This window comes from Papio anubis, chromosome 20 (genome assembly GCF_008728515.1).
Source record: "Papio anubis isolate 15944 chromosome 20, Panubis1.0, whole genome shotgun sequence".
Classification (NCBI taxonomy): domain Eukaryota; kingdom Metazoa; phylum Chordata; class Mammalia; order Primates; family Cercopithecidae; genus Papio; species Papio anubis.
Window position 1 is genome coordinate 33378040 of NC_044995.1, and position 22361 is coordinate 33400400.

General features: G+C 53.5%; 1 protein-coding gene across 1 annotated transcript in view; it reads right to left on the minus strand.

The window, feature by feature from the left end:
- Positions 1-17586, minus strand: part of CRTC1 (CREB regulated transcription coactivator 1) — a 99563-nt gene extending 81977 nt beyond the window's left edge. Inside the window, exon 1 of the mRNA XM_031659047.1 lies at positions 17414-17586. Within this exon, the coding sequence (XP_031514907.1) occupies positions 17414-17539 (126 nt within the window). The 5' untranslated portion in view covers positions 17540-17586. The remainder of the gene's footprint in view (positions 1-17413) is intronic.
- Positions 17587-22361: the final 4775 nt, after the last annotated feature.

Below are 22361 nucleotides of genomic sequence, written 5' to 3' on the forward strand. Positions count from 1 at the left end.
AGGAAGGCGGACAGCTCGCGTGTCTTTGAGGACACGCTCGGCCTCCCCGAGTCCCCAGCCAGAGGGACGGCCAGCCCCACAGAGCCAGTCCCGGGCGCCCTGCCTGGCTGTGCTGATACTTCCTCCCAGAGATTTCCGGGCAAATGACCAGCTGGCATGCACCCACCCACCCTCTGCACCCAGGTGAGTGGTGCCAGATGCAGAGGAAACGGGAAGTGCTGTGGTGTTTCTGTTTTCAATTTTAATCGAAGTTTTGAAACATAAATGATTTCTTTATTTTCATTTTTTTTATTACAAAAAAAAAAAAAGTGTGGCAGACAGCTTCTTGCAGCAAGAACCCTGGCAGGAAAGGGAAGAGAAGGGAAGCCTGCAGAAGTTCTCAGGGAGGCTTCGCCCCCTTGCCGGGACCCCCCGAGCATTGTGGCGGTCTCTGGGCTGTTCAAATACCAGAGTGGGGTGTATGGATAATGGACGGGGTGGCCAGGATATGGGCACAGGGTATTAGCACACTCAGTGGGAGAAGGCCCACCCTTCCAAGTAGACTCAGCCCCTCTGGGCCTCACCCCAACCTTCAACCCCACCCCACGGGGTGAAACTCCTGGGACCAGCAGAGGTGTCAGGACCCAAGTACAGAGAAGGGAGAATTTTATGTAGTAAATGAGGACCTGAAGCCTCTCAGCTGCTATAGTGGTGACTTTCTCCGGTATGGGGCTCCCTGAGATGGAAGACACAGCCACTTAACATAACCCTTCTGTCGCCAACCCTCCTGGGGAATCAGGCTCAGGATCCGTAGGTGTGAGAGCTGCAGAGGTGAGGTTCAAGTCTGCCACAAGCCCGCCTTTGCCAAGCCCCAGGTCATCATGGAGCCCCAGCACCCACTATCTCCAGGGACACCTGCCCTGGCCCCTCCTAAGCCTCCTGCTGCTCCCTCCTCGTTCCTCCCAGGCCTGTCCCCACGTGGCAGCCAATGGGATCCTTGCTCAAAACCCTCCCGACCCAAGGACCAGATCTCAACCCCTCAGCCCGGCCCACGAGGCATCACCCCCAGAGCCAGGCCAGGCCAGGCTCTTCGCCTTGGCTCAGAGCCACAACCTCAGGGCCAGGGCCAGCTGGCACAGGTGTGGCTTCCTGTCACTCCCTAGGGCAGGGTCTCCAGCTGACCTGCTCTCCAAGGCGTCCCCAGGGCCAGCTCACAGGAGATGCTCAGGAAGTACAAACTGACTCGAGGAATGGACTTTCCTGTCCAAACCCGCACTGCTGTGGGGAGAACTCGCCGGGCCACCCTGGTGCTTCTCATTCAGGCACTCAGAGGGCTGGGTGGGCATCACCATGCAGCCCCAGGGCCATCGCACCCCAAGGATTTGACCCTGGAACACACTGTGTTCCGTACAGGTATACAGGCTTGGGATTTGCTTAGAAAAATCTGAGCTCCAGGAAGACCACAAACTACTCTCCCACTTCAGGGCCCCTCAACAGCTGGTACGTGTTCCTGGATGGAGGGATTGAGAAGAAGACCCCACACAGCCCTCCCAGGACTGAAGTGGGGACGTTGGACCATGTGGTGAGGTACTGGCCCTCTTAGAGAGCACCTGCTTCTAGGAGATTCCAGAATGAACTGGAGACAGGCCTGCCCATAGGGAGATCAGATTCCAGAGCCTGCTGATACCTGCTGAGCACCTGCTGAGTTCACACTGCACCTGCTGAGCACCTGCTAAACACACACTGTGTGCCGGCTGAGTGCCTGCTAAATACACACTGTGCACCTGCTGAGCGCCTGCAGAGCACACATGGTACGCCTGCTGAGCGCCTGCTAAATACACACTGTGCACCTGCTGAACGCCTGCTAAATACACACTGTGCACCCACGGACTGCCAAGAGAGCACACACTGTGCCTGCTGAGTACACAGTGTGCACCTGCTGAGCACCTGAATACACACTGTGCACCTGCTGAATATACGCTGTGCACACCTGCTGAACACTGTGCGCCTGCTGAGCACCTGTATACACATTGTGCACCTGCAGAATACACACTGTGTGCCTGCCAAGTGCCTGCTAAGTACACACTACACCTGCTGAGCACCTGCTTAGCACACACTGCACATGTGCTAAGCACCTGATGAGTACACACTGCGCATCTGCTGAGCACCTGATGAGTACACACTGCACCTGCTGAGCGCTTGCTGAGTACACACTGTGCCTGCTGAGCGCCTGCTGAGTACACACTGTGCCTGCTGAGCACCTGCTGAGTACACATTGTGCACCTGATGAGTACACACTGTGTACCTGCTAAGCACTTGCTGAGTATACACTGTGTGCCTGCTGAGTGCCTGCTGAGTACACACTGCACCTGCTGAGCTCCTGCAGAACACAAACCGTGCACCTGCTGAGCACCTGCTGAGTACACACTGCAGAACACACCATGGGCCTGCTGAGCACCTGCAGAACACACACTGTGTGCCTGCTGAGCACCAGCTGAATATATACCATTAGCCTGTTGAACACCAGCTGAGTACACACCGTGTGCCTGCTGAGCATCTAGTGAGCACCTACTGAACATCTGCTAAACATTTCCTTGTGTGGGCACCAAGTGCCTCTTGCAGGCCTGCTGTGTCCCCGTCAAGCACCTGCTGGATGCCTGCCAAATGCCTGCCCAGTGCCAACTGGGGACACCATGTGTCCACAGTGGCCACACCTCCAGCATCTCAGCAGTAGTGAGCACCCAGTGATTATCTATGCCAGGCCCCATTCCAGATACACCATATAGGCATTCATGTCTCACCATGATCCAGTGAGGCAGAGACCACTGTGACCCCTATTTCACCAAAGACAGCAGGGCCTCCCGGGTTGGGCTAAGCGCATTGGCTCATGCCTGTAATCCCAGCATTTTGGGAGGCCAAGGAGGGAAAACTACTTGAGGTCTGGAGTTGGAGACCAGCCTGGCCAACATGGTGAAACCCCATCTCTATCAAAAATGCAAAAATTGCCGGACGCGGTGGCTCAAGCCTGTAATCCCAGCACTTTGGGAGGCCGAGGCGGGTGGAGCACGAGGTCAGGAGATCGAGACCATCCTGGCTAACACGGTGAAACCCCGTCTCTACTAAAAATACAAAACTGGCGGAGTGGTGGCCGAGGGGCCTGTAGTCCCAGCTACTCGGAGGCTGGGGCAGGAGAATAAGCGTGAACCTGGGGCCAGGCTTGCAGTGAGAGCCCGAGGTCAGCGCCACTGCACTCCAGCCTGGGTGACACAGCGAGGAGACTCCGTCTCAAAAAAAAATGCAAAATTAGCCAGGTGTGGTGGTGCGGCTTGCAATCCCAGCCATTCCAAGGGAGGGCTGAGGCAGGACAGTGCTTGAACCTGCACGAGAGGCAGAGGGTACAGTGAGCACCACAGCACTCCAAAAAAAGCTTCCCAGGTCTAAACTCGCCCAGAAGGAAGTGAGGTGGGGGCTGAGGCTGACTGTGTGGCCCTGGCTGGGCACTGATGGAGCTGCTTCCCCCTGGTGCCAAGTGCTTCTGAATCCCTCCGTGCAAGAACCCCTAGGAGGAGGCCCCAGCCACGCTTCGTTTCTAGTTGGCAAATAATAAACATTGGCTCTCAGGCATCCCTGGCCCTCAACACATGTGGCACTTCCTTATTTACACACCTGGACCCCCATCCAGTTGCTGGCACCACAGCCACACTCGGAAGAACAGGGCACCCACCTCCACCCAGGGGCCACGCAGGACCTGTTGAAGGTCAGAGACATACCCCAACCAGAAATAAAGTGGGGGTTTGTTCCATCCCATGAGCTCAAAGGCGAAGCAGGACTCTCTTACCCCCCACCCCTCCCCTGTGATTCTGGTTCCCACACTGCAGCCTGGGAGTCCCCCACCCACTCTCCCAATAATCCCTGTCACCATCACCTCCCAAATGCCAAGTCTTCCTCCGTGAGTGGCACACTTCCAGCTGCTCGCCCTCCTCTCTACTGCAGGGGGCTCAGGGACACACAGGTGGGGCCGTTCCCAGGCAGGCACCTTGGAGAGGCCCCCACTCCCCCAGTACACGCACTGGGACAAACACAAGGAATGTTTAGGTTGAAAAAAAACAGGGACGACCTCTATACTTCTCAACAGATGAATATGAACTGAGGCTCAGCGTACAACAAGGTCCTCCACAAGGGCCTTGGAGTCAGACACGGGTTCAATCCCAGCTCCTTCTCCCACTGTCAGCCATGTGACCTCCTGTGCCTCAATTTCTCATCTGTGCCATGGGGGCAGGCAACAGGCCCTTTCTCATGAGTTACTGCAACAATCCCCTGTGCACAAATACATGGATTCTAGCAAGACCAGTTCCTGCCACTGTCACTCACATTGCTATCCCACTAGAACCTTCCATGGCTCCACGTGGCAGGGCCTGGTTCTGGGCCCTCCACCCACTGTCATACCTCCTCTGAGGGCCACTTCCTCGGCACACAGACTTCCAGCAGCCTGAACCGCTCTGCCCCACCCTGACCAGCCGGCTAACACTCAGAACTCCGTGACCCGGCAGAAATACACAGGCTGCGGGGTTAGTCTGACCTGGGTCAGATGGCAGCCTCTCCACTCCAGCGCTCTGTGACATCCCCTCTCCAGGCCTGCCTCTCCCTCTGTAAACTCAGGAGGATGCCACTGGCTGCCTGGGAGGCGATCCGCGATACCCAGGACCCAGGTTTGCATCTCATGCAGCCAGCAGCCTCTGCCCAACCCTCTGCACCTGCACGCTCCCGGCACACACAGGGCCTGACACTAGGGCTTCTGGATTGTGACACTGCTGACACTTAGGGTTGGATAATTCCCCACGGTGGGGCTGTCCTATGTACTGTAGTGTTGAGCAGTATCCTCAGTCTCTGCCCACTGGATGCCAGTAGCACCCCCATCCCCCGTCGTGACAACCACAAATGTCCCCAAAAGTTGCCAAATGCCCCCAGGGGCAGAATCGGACCCAGGTGAGCCCTCCACTCTGCATGGAATAACCTGTGCATTTTGATGTTTCTCTGACCCTGGGTTCAGGCCAGTGTCTCCACTCTCCCCAGGGCAGACCCCACTCGTGCTGTCCATATGGCATTTTACAGAGTCCATTCCCAAAAGAAAACCCCAGGCTGAAGTAGCAGTGGCTCACATCTGTAATCCCAGCACTCCTGGGGAGAGCGAGGCCAGGCGGATCTGAGACCAGGAGTTAGAGACCAGTCTGCCAAACATAGGTAATTACGTCTCACCAAAATACAAAAATTAGCTGGGTGGCGAGGCCTTGGTGGCTCAAGCCTGTAATCCAACACTGGGAGAGAGCCGAGAGGCAGGTGGATCCACTGAGTCAGGAGAGATCGAGACCATCCTGGCTAACACAGTGAAACCCTGTCTCTACTAAAAATACAAAAAGAAACTGCTTGGTAGGGTGGCCAGGCATGCCTGTAGTCCCAGCTTCTTTCGGGAGGAGCTGAGGCAGAGAATGGTGTAAACCGGGGCCGGGAGCTTGCAGTGAGCTGGAGATCCGGCCACTGCACTCCAGCCTGGGTGACAAGTGAGACTCAGATCTCAAAAAAAAAAAAAAAAAAAAAATTAGCTGAGCCTTGATGAAGCTCAAACCTGTGATCCCAGCACTTTAGGAAGGAGCAGTGAGTGAATCACTTGATGTCGGGGAGTTGAAGGCAGCCTGGCCAACATGGAAGAAAACCAGTCTCTACTAAAAATACAAAAATTAGCAGGGTGTGAGGTGGTGAGGGTGCCTATAATCCCAGCAGGGAGGCTGAGGCAGGAGAATCACTTGAACCCAGGAGGCAGAGGTTGTAGTGAGCCAAGATCTTGCCACTGCACTCCAGCCTGGGCAACAGAGCTATACTCCCTCAAAAAAAAAAAAAGAAAGAAAGAAAAGAAGTCCCTGAAAGTGGGAGAACTGCCGCCAACCTCACTCTCCTTGCTGACCACCCCCAGCCCCTGCAGCTGATGTTCCTTAACACTTGAGGTCAGCGGGCCTTAAACTGTGTGGGAGTCCCAGAGGTCGGCCAATCCCTTCTGTGAACGGCCAGATGCGCCCGGCGCAGCGACTCACACCTGTAATCCCGGCACTCTGGGAGGCCAAGATGGGAGAACTGCTTGAGCACAGGAGTTTGAGACCAGCCTGGACAACACAGTGAGAAGACCACCTCTCTACCAAAAATAAAAAAATTAGCCGGGCGTGGGGGCTCACACCTGTGGTACCAGCTACTCAGGGGGCTGAGGTGGGAGGATCACTAGTGCCCAGGAGGTCAAAGCCACAGTGGACCGCATGATCTCTGTTGCGTGGGACTATGCTGTTGTCCCACAAAAGCAGCCACAGAAAACGAACAAATGGTTGTGCCCCTGCTCTAATAAAATAAAGAGACGTAGTTTACAGAGCTCTGGATTAGTAAATTATCAGTTCAGTGGTCCCAACTGGCACTTTTTGTTTTTTTCTTCTTTGTTTCTTCTACTTTTTTTTTTTTTTTTTTGAGATGGAGTCTCTCTGTCGGCCAGGCTGGAGTGCAGCGATGCGATCACAGTTCACTGCAGCCGCAAGCTCCTAGGCTCAAGAGAACCTCTCGCCTCAGCCTCCCAAGCAGCTGAGACCACAGACATAAGCCACCATGCCAGGCTAATTTTTTTTTTTTTTTTTTTTTTTTTCTGAAACGGAGTCTCGCTCTGTCGCCCGGGCTGGCAAGTGCAGTGGTGCAATCTCAGCTCACTGCAACCTCCGCTTTTCAGGTTCAAGTGATTCTCCTGCCTCAGCCTCCAGAATAGCTGGGGTTACAGGTGCCCGCCACCATGCCCAGCTAATTTTTGTATTTTAGTAGAGATGGGGTTTTACCATGTTGGCCAGGCTGGTCTTGAACTCCTGACCTCAGGTGGTCTGCCTGCCTTGGCCTCCTGAAGCGCTGGGATGACAGGTGTGAGCCACTATGCCCACCCGGCCCAGGCTAATTCTCTTATTAGAACAAAACAGAGTACATCAGTGTGCCTGCAAACAGTAAGAGTTAAGCGCCTTGGTAAAACCTGTCTTGATTGCACATTTGGTGGTAGGTGCTGGCAAGCCATGAAAATGAATTTCTTTTTTTTATTTTTTTTCCAAGACAGAGTCTCACTCTGTCACCCAGGCTGGAGTGCAGTGGCGCGATCTCAGCTCACTACAACCTCCGCCACCCCGGTTCAAGCGATTCTCCTGCCTCAGTCTCCCAAGTAGCTGGGACTACAGGCGCCCACCACTACACCTGGCTAATTTTTGTATTTTTAATAAAGACGGGGTTTCACTATGTTGCCCAGGGTGGTCTCGATCTCTTGACCTCATGATCCACCCACCTCGGCCTCCCAAAGTAGTAGGATTTCAGGCATGAGCCACAGTGCCCGGCCAAAAAGTGAAGTTCTTTTTTTTTTTTTTGAGACAGAGTCTCGCTCAGTTGCCCAGGCTGGAGTGCAGCAGCACGATCTTGGCTCACTGAAACCTCCACCTCCCAGGTTCAAGGGATTCTCCTTTCTCAGCCTCCCGAGTAGCTGGGACTACAGGCACGTGCCACCATGCCCGGCTAATTTTTTGTATTTTTAGTAGAGACAGGATTTCACCATGTCAGCCAGGATGGTCTTGATCTCCTGACTTTGTGATCCACCCGAGTCAGCCTCCCAAAGTGCTGGGATTACAGGCGTGAGCCACTGTGCCCAGACCAGAAAAATGAATTTCTAACTGCAGAGCCACAAGTGCCATGCCTGTCCCTGAGCCAGGGACACCTGTCCCTCACCCAGCCCTGCAGCCCCTGGCTTCACACACCCTGAGGGTCGAGGAAGCCTTCCCAGATTCCCCAGAGCAGATGGGCCTGGTTGCTGCACACCCTAACCACTTCTTTTTTTTTTTTTTAGACAGAGTTTCACTCTTGTTGCCCAGGCTGGAATGCAATGGCACGATCTCGGTTCACGGCAACCTCCACCTCCCGAGTTCAAGCGATTCTCCTGTCTCAGCCTCTCGAGTAGCTGGGATTACAGGCACATGCCACCACGCCCAGCTAATTTTTGTATTTTTAGTAGAGATGGGGTTTCATCATATTGGTCAGGCTGGTCTCGAACTCCTGACCTCAGGTGATCCACCTGCCTCGGCCTCCCAAAGTGCTGGGATTACAGGTGGGAGCCACCACGCCCGGCCTTCCCCGCCCCCACTATTAGGACACAATCCAAACCCAAACACTGAGCTCCTGAACTCCAACCCCGACCGTGTGGTCCTGATCCTCCACCCCAGGCCCTGCTCCTGCTGTCTCCCTCTGTCTCATCCAGTGTAGAGCAAGGGCCCCTGCTCCTAAAAAGGGCTGAATGTAGGGGTCACCCTGGGCCTCGGTGGAAACCCCACACAGAACCTGTGGAGCCTGCTGGAGCCGGCTGGACTTACGCATCTGCAATCAGCCGCAGCCCTGTCCTGATGCGAAGTCCACAAGGTTACCTGGTGCTGCAGGCTCTGTCAGGCCTGGGAGTCCTTGCCACTGGCTGAAGTCACAAATGACCACAAAGTGGGGGGCATGAAAAACAGAAATTAATTCCCTCACCATTCAGCAGGCCAGAAGTCAAGGGAATGGACCGGGCACAGTGGCTCACGCCTGTAATCCCAGCACATTGGGAGGCCGAGGCAGGTGGATCATTTGAGGCCAGCCTGGCCAACAGGGTGAAACCCATCTCGACTGAAAATAGAAAAATTACCCAGGTGTGGTGGCAGGAGCCTATAATCCCAGTTACTCGGGAGGCTGAGGCAGGATCACCTGAACACGGGAGGAGGAGGTTGCAGTGAGCCGAGATCACGCCACTGCACTCCAACCTGGGCGACAGACTGAGACTCTATCTCAAAAACAAACAAACAAAAAACAAAAAAAGGCACTGGCAGGGCTATGCTTCCTCCAGAGACTCTAGGGGAAGACCCTTCCTATCCTTTCCAGCTTCTGGGGGCTCCGGGCGTTTCTTGGCTTGTGACCACATCGCTCCAATCTTTGCCTCCGTTGTCACATGGTCCTCTCCCCTGTGTCTCTGTGTCCTTTCTTGTCTTTTTTTTTTTTTTTTTTTTTTTTTTTTTTTTGGAGAAAAGGGTCTCACTCTTTTGCCCCAGCTGGAGTGCAGTGGTACAACCATGGGTCACCACAGCCTTAACTCTTGGGCTCAAGCGATACTCCCGCTTCACCCTCCCAAGTGGCTGGGACTACAGGTGCATGCCACCACACCCGATTAATTAAAAAAACTTTTTTTCATAGAGATGAGTTCTCACTTTGTGGCCCAGGCTGGTCTCAAACTCCTGGCTTCAAGTTATCATCCCATCTCAGCCTCTCAAAATGTTGGGATTACAGGCGTGAGCCGCTGTGCCTGGTCCCCCTCCAACTTTTGGGATAGGATCTCACTTTATCCACCCGGCTGGTGTGATGTGATCATAATTCTGTAACCCCTAAAATTTCTGGGATCAAACAATCCCTCCTGCCTCGACCTCGAAAACTCTAGGATTAGAGCATACCACTCAGATCCACTCTTCAGATTTTTGTTTTGTTTTAGAGACGGAGTCTCCTATCCTGGGCTTTCGGTACGGTGGGCGTGCGGCTCGCTCGCAGGCTCACCACTCCGGTTCATGTTCTCTGGGTGGCACCGGGACTGCGGAACGCGCCCGCCATGCCACGTGGTACTGATTTTCGCGGACGGGAATCAAAATCCATATGGGCTGGGCCCGTGGCGGATCTGGCTCGCCTCCGGGTTCGCCGGTACTACTCACCACTCGGCCTCTCACGCTTCTGGGACTAAGGCCACTTGCATTTGTTTTGTATTTTTGATGGGGCGGTTTCGCGTGTTAGCCAGGATGGTCTCGATCTCCTGACCTGCGTGATCCACCCGATCTGACACCAGTGCTGGATTACAGGCTTGAGCCACGGCGCTAACATTTTTCATTATTTTGGTAGGGGCGGGGGTTTCACCGTGTTAGCCAGGATGGTCTCGATCTCCTGACCTCGTGATCCGCCCGCCTCAGCCTCCCAAAGTGCTGGGATTATAGGCGTGAGCCACCGTGCCCGGCCATGGCCCACTCTTCATAAGGACACGAGTCACTGGATTCAGGGCCACCCCCCAGGATGATCTCGTCTCTAGATCCTTACCTTAATGACATCTACAGAGACGTTTTTTTCCAATTAAGGCCCAATTCACAGGTTACAGGGCTAGGAGGTGAGCAGATGTTTTTTAGTGGCCACCATTCAGCCTGCTGCAGGGCATGCAGCTCACAACCTGGGGAGTACTGAGACAGTTGGGCTTTTTGGAGGGGCCAGGGGAGTGATGAAGATGAGGGCAGCTCGCCCCACCTTCTGCTCGGGGAGCAGCTCAGGGAGTCCTGCCTGTATACGGAGGCTGTGGATGGCAGCAGACAGCTGAAGCAGCCAGCACAGAAACAAACGGCGCCAAAGCCAGGACTGGAGGGCGGGCTCCACACTTAGCTAACTGAGCCACCGCTGCGCTGTGCCTGCAGCCCAGGGGCCCGTTTTACTCCAGCCTCTGCAAAGCCACCAGCTTCACAGGGTAGGTAAGAGCAGGAGAGTGCCCTCCTTCAGCCCTGTCCGTGCCACCATGACTGTTTTGCCTGGGTACTTTTTCTGGCCCAGGTGCTGCTGCCTGAGGTCCTCAGTGATCAGTCATAGGAGGAATCCCCAATGTCCTGAGCCCCTGACAAGCAGATGACACGCCCCTCCTCTCTTCCCCTCATCCCCAACAACCAATACTCCAGCACATCTGGGTGGCTCTGCTGCAGAAATGCCACCAAATCCACCCACTCTCGGTCACCCCCTTGCTCCAGCCATCACTCCCCCTGATCTGGACATCTGCAGCAGCTGCTCACACCACACCCAGCCCCCTCACAGCCACAGCCATCCTCCTAAACCACACGGTGTTCTCAAATGGATAAATGGAGAGTTACCAGAAGACCCGGCAACTCCACCCCAGCACATGCTCTGAGAAATGAAGACATACATCCACCCAAAAACATGGACACAGATGCCCACAGCAGCATGATTCACGACAGCCAAAGGTGGAAACCCGTGTTCATGGCCGGATGAATGGACAAAATGGGGTAGATCCGTCCCATGGTGTATGACATGAACTATTACTTAGCCATGCCGGTGATGGTGCACAACACTAGGAATAAACTCAACGACACTGAATTTTATGCTTAAAAAAGGTCGGAATAGTAAATGTTATGTTACATACATATATTGCCATCAGTTTGGTTTTTTTTTTGAGACAGAGTCTCACTCTGTCGCCCAGGCTGGAGTGCAGTGGCATAATCTTGGCTCGCTGCAACCTCTGCCTCCTGGGATCAAGCATTTCTCCTGTCTCAGCCTCCTAAGTAGCTGGGATTACAGGTGTGCGCCACCGTGCCCAGCTAATTTTTGTATTTTTGGTAGAGACGGGGTTTCACCATGTTGGCCAGGATGGTCTCGAACTCCCATCCTCAGGTGATTTGCCCACCTCCTTGGCCTCCAAAGTGCTCGGGTTATAGGCATGAGCCACTGAGTCTGTCCATGCCACCAATTTTAAGAAATAAATGAAGGCCAGGTTCAGTGGTTCACGCCTGTAATCTCAGCATTTTGGCAGGCCGAGGCAGGCAGATCACCTGAGGTCAGGAGTTCAAGATCAGCCTGGCCAACATGGAGAAACCCCGTCTCTCCTAAAAATACAAAAATTAGCAGGGTGTGGTGGTGGGTGCCTTTGATCCCAGCTACTCAGGAGCCTGAGGCAGAAGATCACTTGAATTCGGAAGGCAGAGGTTGCAGTGAGCCATCATTGTGCTACTACGCTCCAGCCTGGGAGACACAGCAAGACTCTGTCTCAAAAAAAAGAAAAAAAAAAAGAAAAGAAAGAAAGAAAGAAATGAAGCACTGATCCAAGTTAGAGGCTTGAAGATATTATGCTAAGTAAGAGAAGACAGACACAAAAGGCTTCGTGGTGTAGGATTCACCTCACAGTGTAGGATTCTATTGATATGAAATGTCCAGAACAAGCAAATCCATAGAGACAGAGAGCAGATTAGTAGACCAGGTGCGGTGGCTCGTGCCTGCAATCGCAGCACTTTGGGAGGCCGAGGCAGGTGAATCTCTTGAGGTCAGGAGTTCGAGACCAGCATGCCCAACATGGCAAAACCCTGTCTCTACTAAAAAATATAAAAATTAGTTGGGTGTGGTGGCACCTGTCTATAATCCCAGCTACTCAGGAGGCAGGAGAATCTCTTGAACCCGGAAGGCAGAGGTTGCAGTGAGCTGAGACCGTGCCACTGCACTCCAGACTGGGTGACAGAGTTGAGACTCTGTCTCCAAAAAAAAAGAAAAAGAAACAAAGAAAGCAAAGCAGATTCGTGGCTGCCAGGGGCCGGGCAAGGGGAAGTCGGAAGTAACTGCTGACGAGGGCAGGGTCTCCTTCTGGGGGTACGAAATGTTCTCAAGTTGACTGGTGTTGGCTGTGCAAATGTGAATATACTAAAAACCACTGAGTGGTGGAATGCCATGGAAATGACATCTCAATAAAGCTGTTACAAAAACAAAAGCAGGGCTAGGCGTGGTGGCTCATGCCTATAATCCCAGCATTCCGGTGAGGCTGGAGGATCACCTGAGGTCGGGAGTTCGAGACCAGCCTGACCAACATGGATAAACCCCGTCTCTACTAAAAATACAAATTTACTCAGGTGTGGTGGTGCATGTCTGTAATCCTAGCTACTTGGGAGGCTGAGGCAGGAGAATCACTTGAACCCAGGAAGCGGAGGTTGCAGTGAGCCAAGATCACGCCACTGCACTCCAGCCTGGGCGACAGGGCGAGACTCCTTCTCAAAAAACAAACAAACAAATAAGCAGGGAAGCTTCCCAGGCCCCTGCCTCAAGGGAGATGCAAGCTCCTGCAGCCTCACCTGCCCTCCTCCCTGCTTTGCGCCCATTCTCAAACTCGCCAAGTCCTTCCCACCAAAGCGCTCTGACTGTGCCTGTCCTTGATCTGAAATGCTCTTCCCTGCTCTCTGGGGACGCCATGTCACCCCTGTCCTAGCCACTCCTAGCACGTGGCTGTGCCACTTCTCTCCCAGCATGTGCCACCTTCTGAGGGCATCTGCTTCATTTGGGTGCAGCAATGCTCTCCTGTCCCCCCTAAAACCATGCTGGCTCCCCAAGAACACAGCCCCAGTATGTCCTGTACATTGCAGGATCCCCAGCACCCCACGGTCTCCTGAGACCTGCCAGACAATGAAAATTGTCACTTAATGGAATGAACGCGCTGCCCCAACTTTACAAGTTAGGATTCTATGGCCTAGAGGGGTTGAGAAACCCGCCTAATGTCACACAGCAGAGCGCCATAGTTTCCCCTGCCTGTCACGCTGACCCAAGCCTAAGAATGGGAGGGAACGCCCGCACACCCACCCCTCCGCCCTAAGACCTGCAAACAGTCTCCCAACTTTACGCCCTGTCCCCCCACCTGACGCAGCCCTTCGGTGCTTGTGCCTTGGTGAGGTCCCTGTCTTCTTCCAGCCAAACATCTGCTGACTCGCCTTCCACGGCAGTAAGACACCTCAGGTGCCATCACCACCGGCAACTGTGAACAGACACGCATGAGTGACTGCTGTCCTTTGGAATTCACAGGAGAGGAGCAGGTGATGACTGGACCATGCCTCACCTGGCTGCAGGTATGGCCAAACCCCTGCTGTCTACAGTATGGGAGGCAGCACGCCACGGCTGCAGGAGGGAAGCCCGCATCATATAGGTTCAGTCACCTGCTCCGGGCACTGTGGACATGCCACTTGGACTGTGCAGTGGCCAGTCAATCTGGGAATAAGCTTGCCCACCCTGGTCGCAGCCTGCCAGAGATGGCACAGCCATACAGGTGGGTGCAAAGGATGGAACTCTACCTGACCAGGTGCAAAGTTCACACCCAGGCCCACCTCACTGTTACACCTCTAATCAAAAGTTTCTCAGTCTTGGCTGGGCGCAGTGGATCACACCTGTAATCCCAGCAATTTGGGAGGCCGAGGTGGCCGAATCACCTAAGATCAGGAGTTCAAGACCAGCCTGGCCAACATGGTCTCTACTACAAATACAAAAATTAGCCGGGCATAGTGGCAGGTGCCTGTAATCCCAGCTACTCAGGAGGCTGAGGCAGGAGAATCACTTGAACCCGGGAGGCGGAGGTTGCAGTGAGCCAAGATTGCACCACCGCACTCCAGCCTGGGCAACAGAGCAAGAGTCTGTCTCAAAAAAAAAAAAAGTTTCTCAGCCTTGGCACTGCTAACATCTGGAGCCTGATTATACCACACGATGGTGCCATCCTGTGTACTATACGGGGTTGGGCAGCATCCCCAGCCTCCACCCACCAGATGCTAGGAGCACCCCCTAATCATGATGACCCAAAATGTCATCACCAAGTGTCCCCTGGAGGGCAGAATCATCCCCTGCCCCAGAAAGAGAACAATGCTTTGTGTTTAAAAACCTAGTACAAGCTCACCTCTGCCCAGAACCCACACTCCTCTGACCCCACGTGGTGAAGAAGATGGGAAATGGTTTCCAGAGCTGAAAGAACTGCTACCTGCATATGTTCAGAATCTTTTCTTTCTTTTTTTTTTTTTGAGACAGAGTCTCACTCTGTTGCCCAGGCTGGAGTACAGTGGCACAATCTCAGCTCACGGCAACCTCCACCTCCCAGGTTCAAGGGATTCTTCTGCCTCAGCCTCCTGAGTAGCTGTGATTACAGGCACGTGCCACCATGTCCAACTAATTTTTGTATTTTTAGTAGAGATGGGTTTCACCATGTTGGTCAGGCTGGTCTCAAACTCCTGACCTCAGGTCATCCACTCACCTCAGCCTCTCAAAGTGCTGCGATTACAGGTGTGAGCCACTGCACCCGGCCTCAGAATTTTTCCAAATTCACTGATCAATGAATGGATAAACAAATACAACATATCCATACAATGGAATATTACTTGACCGTAAAAAGGAACAAAGCATTGATCCATGATACTACAGAGATAAACCTTGAAAACATGATGCTGAGTGAAAGATGCCAGTCACAAAAGGCCACGTGTTGTGTGATTCCGTTTATATAAAATGCCCAGAATAAGCAAACCCACAGAGACAGACGACAGCTTAGTGCTTGCCAGGTGCTGGGGGAGGGGGAATGGGGAGTGACTGTTAATGGGGATGGGGTTTCTTTCTGGGTGGATAAAAAAATGTTCTGGAATTACAAAATAGCGGTGGTTGCACAACTCTGTGAATATACTAAAAACCACCAAACTGTACACTTTAAACAAGTAAATTGTATGATGCGTGAATCATATCTCAATAAAGCTATTATTTTAAAGAGATGTTTTCAACAACAATGATCTATTTCCAATCCCACGCAGAAACTGGACTTCTAATCAGAATGACACCCATGAACCTACTGTGACCCCTTTCTTCTGGTCACACTGCAAATATTTGATACCAACTGAATACCAGCACACACCATGTGCTAGAGATAAGAAGTGGCCACTCCTATCTCAGAAGCCCTGATATGTGGGGGACACTCATGTGGAAGGATGCTCAAGTCGCACACTTTCTTCTTATTTATTTATTTATTTTTTTTGACATGGAGTTTCACTCTTGTCACCCAGGCTGGAGTGCAGTGGCGTGATCTCGGCTCACAGAAACCTCCGCCTCCCAGGTTCAAGTGATTCTCCTGCCTCAACCTCCTGAGTAGCTGGGATTACAGGTGCCTACCACCACGCCCGGCTAATTTTTATATCTTTAGTAGACATGGGGTTTCACCACGTTGGCCAGGCTGGTCTCGAACTCCTGACCTCAGGTGATCTGCTGCCTCAGCCTTCCAAAGTGCTGGGATTACAGGCGTGAACCACTGCGCCTGGCCATCTTTTTTTTTTTCATTCATTCATTCATTCACCAGCCATCTCTTTCTCTACATCCTGAGCAAGAAAGTAGCTGCTTGGAGCTGGAGGGACAGATGTGGCACACTCACCTAGCGTGCCTAAAGCAGTACCTGGCTGACAGCGAGCTCCCAATCATTACCAACACGGAAATGAAGACACAAATCCTAGTCTATAAGGTCACAATCTCTCAGAGAAACAAACAACTAGTTACAAAGTAACACAACCTGAAAGTGCTACCTAAGGAATCGGAGACTGAGGTTAAGTCCACCTGAGCCAGTCACATCAGTGGCCGAATCCAGAAACCAGGGATATGAGCATCTGCAAAGCCCCCACCCAAACCCTCCCCAAGGCCCCAGGATGCAGGAGAGAGGTCTCACCACACTGCAAGAACGAAGTGGAGATTCAGCATCACCTTTGCAAAGTGTGCTCACCACCCTTGCCCAGGAGGAAGGTCTTGCTAGAATGCCTGACAAGGGAAGAAACTGAGGCCTGAGGAACTCAGGTGCCTTGCCGTGCTCAGACACCAGCCCCAATCAGGCCCCTACTCCCGGCCCACAACAACTTCCAAGGTGAGATTTGCAGGGTATCTGCTCTGCCAGCCTGGCAGAACCTGGCCTTTTCCTGCACACCAAATGCACCCAGCCACCTGAGGCAGACCTGGCCCTCTGCCCTGGTCCTGAGAGGGCAGGGGCCATCCGTGGTCAGCGTCCCCTGTTCCACTAGGAGGAACATCACCTGGTCCCCACCATATGGGCTACATGGAGAAGGAGCAGCTGTCTCTACTCCAAGTTCCAGGACCGAGCACAATCTGCCTTCTTGGCCCCCCTCTGGATCCCCTGGGGGACAGGATCTGACCATTCCCTCAGCTGTCCAAGAGGGAGAGATCCCTGTCCCACCTCAGCTCTGCAAGTGGGGACATCTGTTCCTCCTCCAACACCCAGGGAGTAAAGGCACAGGTAACAATGACGTAGAGACACCGGTCCCCCCCAGGCAGCAAGGATGGAAGGGCATCTGTCCCTCCCAGGTAGCAAGGATGCGGGGGCACTTGCAACCTCACCCCCAGCTACCAACGGTGCTTGCAAGCAGCACCCAGCTCATACACCTGTGTCATCTTGCCCCCCAGGTAGCAATGATGCGGGGGCACCTGTCCCTTCCAGGTAGTAATAATGTGGGGCACCTGTCCCCCTCGGGTAACAATGATGTAGGGACACCTGTCCCCTGTCAGGTAACGACAAGGTACTGGCACCTGTTCCCTCCTAGTAGTAATGATGTAGAGGCCCCTATCTCCTCCGGGGAGCAGTGATGTGGGGGCACCTGTACCCCATCAGGTATGGATGATGTGGGGTCACCTGTCCCGCCCACGACGCCCGGGGCGTGGGGACACCTGTCCCCCTCGGGCCGTGCCAAGCCCCGCCCCCGTCGCGCGCGCCCCGCCCCCGACACGCGCCCCCTCCCTCCCTCCGCCGGCCCTGAAGGGTCGGCGCGGGCAGCCCCCTTACCCGCGCGGCCCGCGTCAGGCTCAGGTCCTTCATGACCTCCTCGAAGGCCGCCGTCTCCTCCGCCTGCTTCTGATTGTGCAGCGCGATCTTCTCGCTGAATTTCCGCGGATTGTTCGAAGTCGCCATCTTCTCGCCGCCGCCTCCTCCTCCTCCTCCTCCTCCTCCACCTCCTCCCCCCCCCCACTCGCCCGTGCCAGCGCGCAAGCGCCGGCTGGGCCCACGGGCGGCGAGCTGTGCGCAGGCGCGCCGGCGGTCGTGAGCGCGGCGCAGGCGCACGGGAGCGGCGCGCGGCGCGGGGGCGAAGGCGCATGCGCGCGCCCCGGCGGCGCGCTCGGGGCCCGCGGGAAGTGCAGTGGGGCGCGAGTGGAAATTTCAGCGCCGGCGCAGTGATCCGCCGCCTGGCCCGCTGGACAGCGGCCGCCTGGCTGTTGGACAAGGACCGCGAACCGGCTGGGGCACTGGAGCCCCCAAAAGGGAGACGGCCTGACCCAGATCCTCCCAATTCACAAGGGTGGGGCCAGGCACCCCGCCAAGGATTGGTAGCACCCCAAAGTTGAACCTGGGTTTGGACTAAGCTCTGAAAACAGACTAGGGCGTTGGTCACTCATGCATTCATTCATTCAACGAATATTTACTGAGCACGTACTATGTGCCAGGCAAACTGGGGTACAGGCGTGAACAAGCAGAGGTGATCCTGCCCTTATGGAGTGTACAGTCAGAGAGGGGGCAGACATAGCACACAAATAACCAAGAACTTTTCAGATGGAGATAAATGTGATGCGGTAAATAACACCAGTGGCCAGCCACAGAACATTCGGGAGGAGGGCTCCTGCAGCCACCACAGACAGGGAGGCAGGAAGTTATCTTAGCTAAGACCTGAACCCTGCAATCGGCCCCCTCAGTCCATAAACCTAGCGGTTGCCCTTAACGACTTTTTTTTTTTTTTTTTTTCTCGAGACCGAGTTTTGCCCTTGTTGCCCACACTGGAGTGCAGGGGCTCGATCTGGGCTCACTGCAACCTCCTCCTCCCGGGTTCAAGCCATTCTCCTGCCTCAGCCTCTCCAGTAGCTAGGATTACGGGCATGCGCCACCACGCCCAGCGAATTTTTGTATTTTTAGTAGAGACTAACGACCATGTTGGCCAGGCTAGTCTTGAACTCCTGATCTTAGGTGATCCACCCGCCTCGCCCTCCCTAAGTGCTGGGATTACAGGAGTGAGCCACCACGCCCAGCCAACGACGGTCTTTTCCCATTCCCTTGCAATAGGCATGTTGCTGTTCTCTGGATACCTAAGCCCAAAGAACAGGAGTTACAGAGCTTCAGCCTTCCCTCTGCGTACTTCTCCAGTCCAGTCTTATTCAAGGATCTCTATTTTGCAAAAAGGTGCTAACAGAAGGGTCCATAAATCCCGTCAAGACTCAGCAGTGAAAGAATGAGCAGAGACTCCCTGATGGCAGGGTGGTGAGCCAGGGGAGCAGGAGGGACTCTGACCCTCCCTCCCTCAAGAGAGGGACCCCCAGCCACCAATATTGAAAGTTTATATTCAGGAGGCTGCAGGGATTTCAGAGCTACGGGCTGGGTGGAAGCTAGGAAGGTCAGCTGGGGGAATTCACGGTAGCTCTAACTGCACAACAAGCACACATTTTATTGGACTGAGGATGGCTGGAGGGGATGCTGACATTTTCCAAACATTATTTGATTCACGCTTTACAACAGGTAATAAAATGCCCATGTTAAATATATAGATATAGATATAGATAGATATGTAGATATATACATCGATTTTCATTTGGAATGCCTTGGACATTGCCACTGCCCTACTTTATCTTTGTTTTGAGACAGAGTCTCACTCTGTCGCCCAGGCTGGAGTGCAGTGGCGCGACCTTGGCTCACTGCAATCTCCGCCTCTCAGGTTCAAGCGATTCTCCTACCTCAGCCTCCTGAGTAGCTGGGATTACAGGCATGCACCACGACGCCCAGCTAATTTTTAGGGTTTTTTTTTTTTTTTTTTTTTTTTGAGACGGAGTCTCTGTGGCCCAGGCTGGAGTACAGTGGCACGGATTCAGCTCACTGCAACCTCTGCCTCCGGGGTTCAAGTGATTCTCCTGCCTCAGCCTCCCAAGTAGCTGGAATTACAGGCACCCGCCACCACACCCGGCTAATTTTTGTATTTTTAGTAAAGACAGGGTTTCACCATGTTGGCCAGGCTGGTCTTGAACTTCTGACCTCAGGTGATCTGCCTGCCTTGGACTCCCAAAGTGCTGGGATTACAGACGTGAGCCACCGCGCCCAGCCATCTTGCTTCTTGATACGATTTTGCGCACTTTGGTAACCTCCTATACTTTTTGCCTAGCAAGCATATTCCTTCCACCACCCCACTCCCTCAACTTTTTAGTGTCAACAACCTGCATTTGGGGAACACTGGTTCTGACTTTCAGTCTGTGAGATGTGAATGGCCTGGTCTCACCACTCTCCCACTACACAAACACCCCTCCCTAAGGTGGAAGTCTTGGTCAATCAGCATAGCCCATTGCGCTGGCCATCAAGATTGGTTCAGACCAGGCTGGGTGTTGTGGCTCATGCCTGTAATTCCAGCACTTGGGAGGCCAAGGCAGGAGGATCATTTGAGTCTAGGAGCTTGAGACCAGCCTGAAGCTAGACTCACCTGCCTTTTCAGTTATGTGAGCCAAAAATTTATTCCCTTTTGTGCTTGTCTATTTGTTTTCTTGTTTGTTTGTTTGCTTGTTTTTTCAGACAGGGTCTCACTTTGTCACCCAGGCTGAAGTGCAGTGGCATGATCATGCTCACTGAAGCCCCAACCCCTAGGCTTAGGTGATCCCCCCACCTCAGCCTTCCAGGTAGCTGGGACAGGTGTGCACCATCATGCGTGGCTAATGTCTTGTGGTTTTTGTAGAGACAGGGATTTACCCTGTTGCCCAGGCTGGTCTCAAACTCCTGGGCTCAAGTGATCCACTCCCCTCAGCCTCCCAAAGTGCTGAGATTACAGGTGTGCACCACCACGCCTGGCCTGCCGAAATCTATTTCAAGTCCTTTTTCTGTTCCTGGTTCTGACTGAGACTGCAGCTTCTGTGAGTCCGATGCAAGACTGGGCCTGCTACATATGTGGCTTCAAGGTTTTTGTTTTTTTGTTTTTTGTTTTTTGTTTTGAGACAGAGTCACCAGTCGCCCAGGCTGGGTACAGTGGCCTTGATCTGGCTCCTGCAAGCTCCGCCTCCCGGGGTTCGCCATTCTCCTGCCTCTCCAGCCTCCCCGAGTAGCTGGGACTACAGGCGCCCGCCGCCTAGATCCGGCTAATTTTGCATTTTTAGTAGAGCGGGGTTTCACGTGTTAGCCAGGATGGTCTCGATCTCCTGACCTCGTGATCCGCCCGCCTCGGCCTCCCAAAGTGCTGGGATTACAGGCGTGAGCCACCGCGCCGGCCAGGGGTTTTGAAACAGAGTCTTACTAGGTCTCCCAGGCTGGAGTGTAGTGGTACGATCTCAGCTCACTGCAACCTCTGCCTCCCAGGTTGAAGCAATTCTTCTGCGTCAGCCTCCAGAGTAGCTGGGACTACAGGCGTGCGTCACCAAGTCCAGCTAATTTTTGTATTTTTAGTAGAGATGGGGGTTTCACCTTGTTGGCCAGGCTGGTCTCGAACTCCTGACCTCAGATGATCCTCCTGCCTTGGCATCCCAAAGTGCTGGGATTATAGGCGTGAGCCACCACGCCTGACTGGCTTCTAGTTCTTGACAGCATCCTGTGAGGTCAGAGAAGAAACAAAGACAAAGAGCAGGGACAGCAGCTGCCCTAGCAACTTATGCACCAAAATTCATGCCTCACAGCCGACCTCAGCTGCTTCCACACACTGAGTTTTGTAGGCTTTAAATGAAGTTAATAAGCGTCAACTGCCTTACTCCTAAGAAGTGCTCCGTAATTGATGCCACTTACCCTGATCAATTATATATATCTTTTTTTTTTTTTCTTTTTTGAGACACAGTTTCGCTCTGTTACCCAAGCTGGAGTGCAGTGTTGCAATCTCGGCTCACTGCAACCTCCGCCTCCCAGGTTCAAGCAATTCTCCTCCTACTTCAGCCTCCCCAGTAGCTGAGATTACAGGTGTGTACCACGACGCCTAGCTAATTTTTTCTTTCTTTTTTTTTTTTTTTTTTTGAGATGGAGTTTCACTCTGTCGCCCAGGCTGGAGTGCAGTGGCGAGATCTTGGCTCACTGCAGCCTCCACCTTCTAGGCTCAAGTGATTTTCCTGCCTCAGCCTCCTAAGTAGCTGTGACTACAGGTGTAGGCCACCACACCTGGCTAATTTTTATTTTTTTAGTAGAGACGGGATTTCGCCATGCTGGCCAGGTTGATTTCGAACTCCTGACCTCAAGTGATCCTCCTGGCTCAGCTTCGCGAAGTGCTGGGATTACAGGCGTGAGCCACCGCTCCTGGCCCTGTAGGCTTTAAATGAAATTAATATGTGTCAACATATGTTAATATGTTAGTATGTTAACATGTTAATATGTGTCTCGCTCCCAAGAGGTTCTCCATAAATGCCACTTACCCTGATCACTTACATATATCTGCACTAAGCCAGTTTCCAGACACGGGAAGATGGAAGAGAAAAGAATTCGGGGGTAGCAGGGGTTACAGCAAGGAGCCATCCTGGGCATGTGCAGAAGTAAGTCTGCTGCTCTTCCTACTCACCCCCATTCACCCCGCGCCTGCCTGGCGTGAAACTTGATCCATCCTAAACCCTGGTGATGAGTCAGAGGAAGCAGCCAGCCCGCTCATTGTGCAATGGCCAGACAGCAGCCCAAGCCCCACTTCTTGCTCCATTGACCCCCAGCCCTGAGAAGGGCGAGGCATCAGTGTCCAGTGACCCGGGCAGAATCCAACCCTGAGGTTTTCACTTTCTTCCTTCATCAAAGGAACTTGCTGCCACCCAGT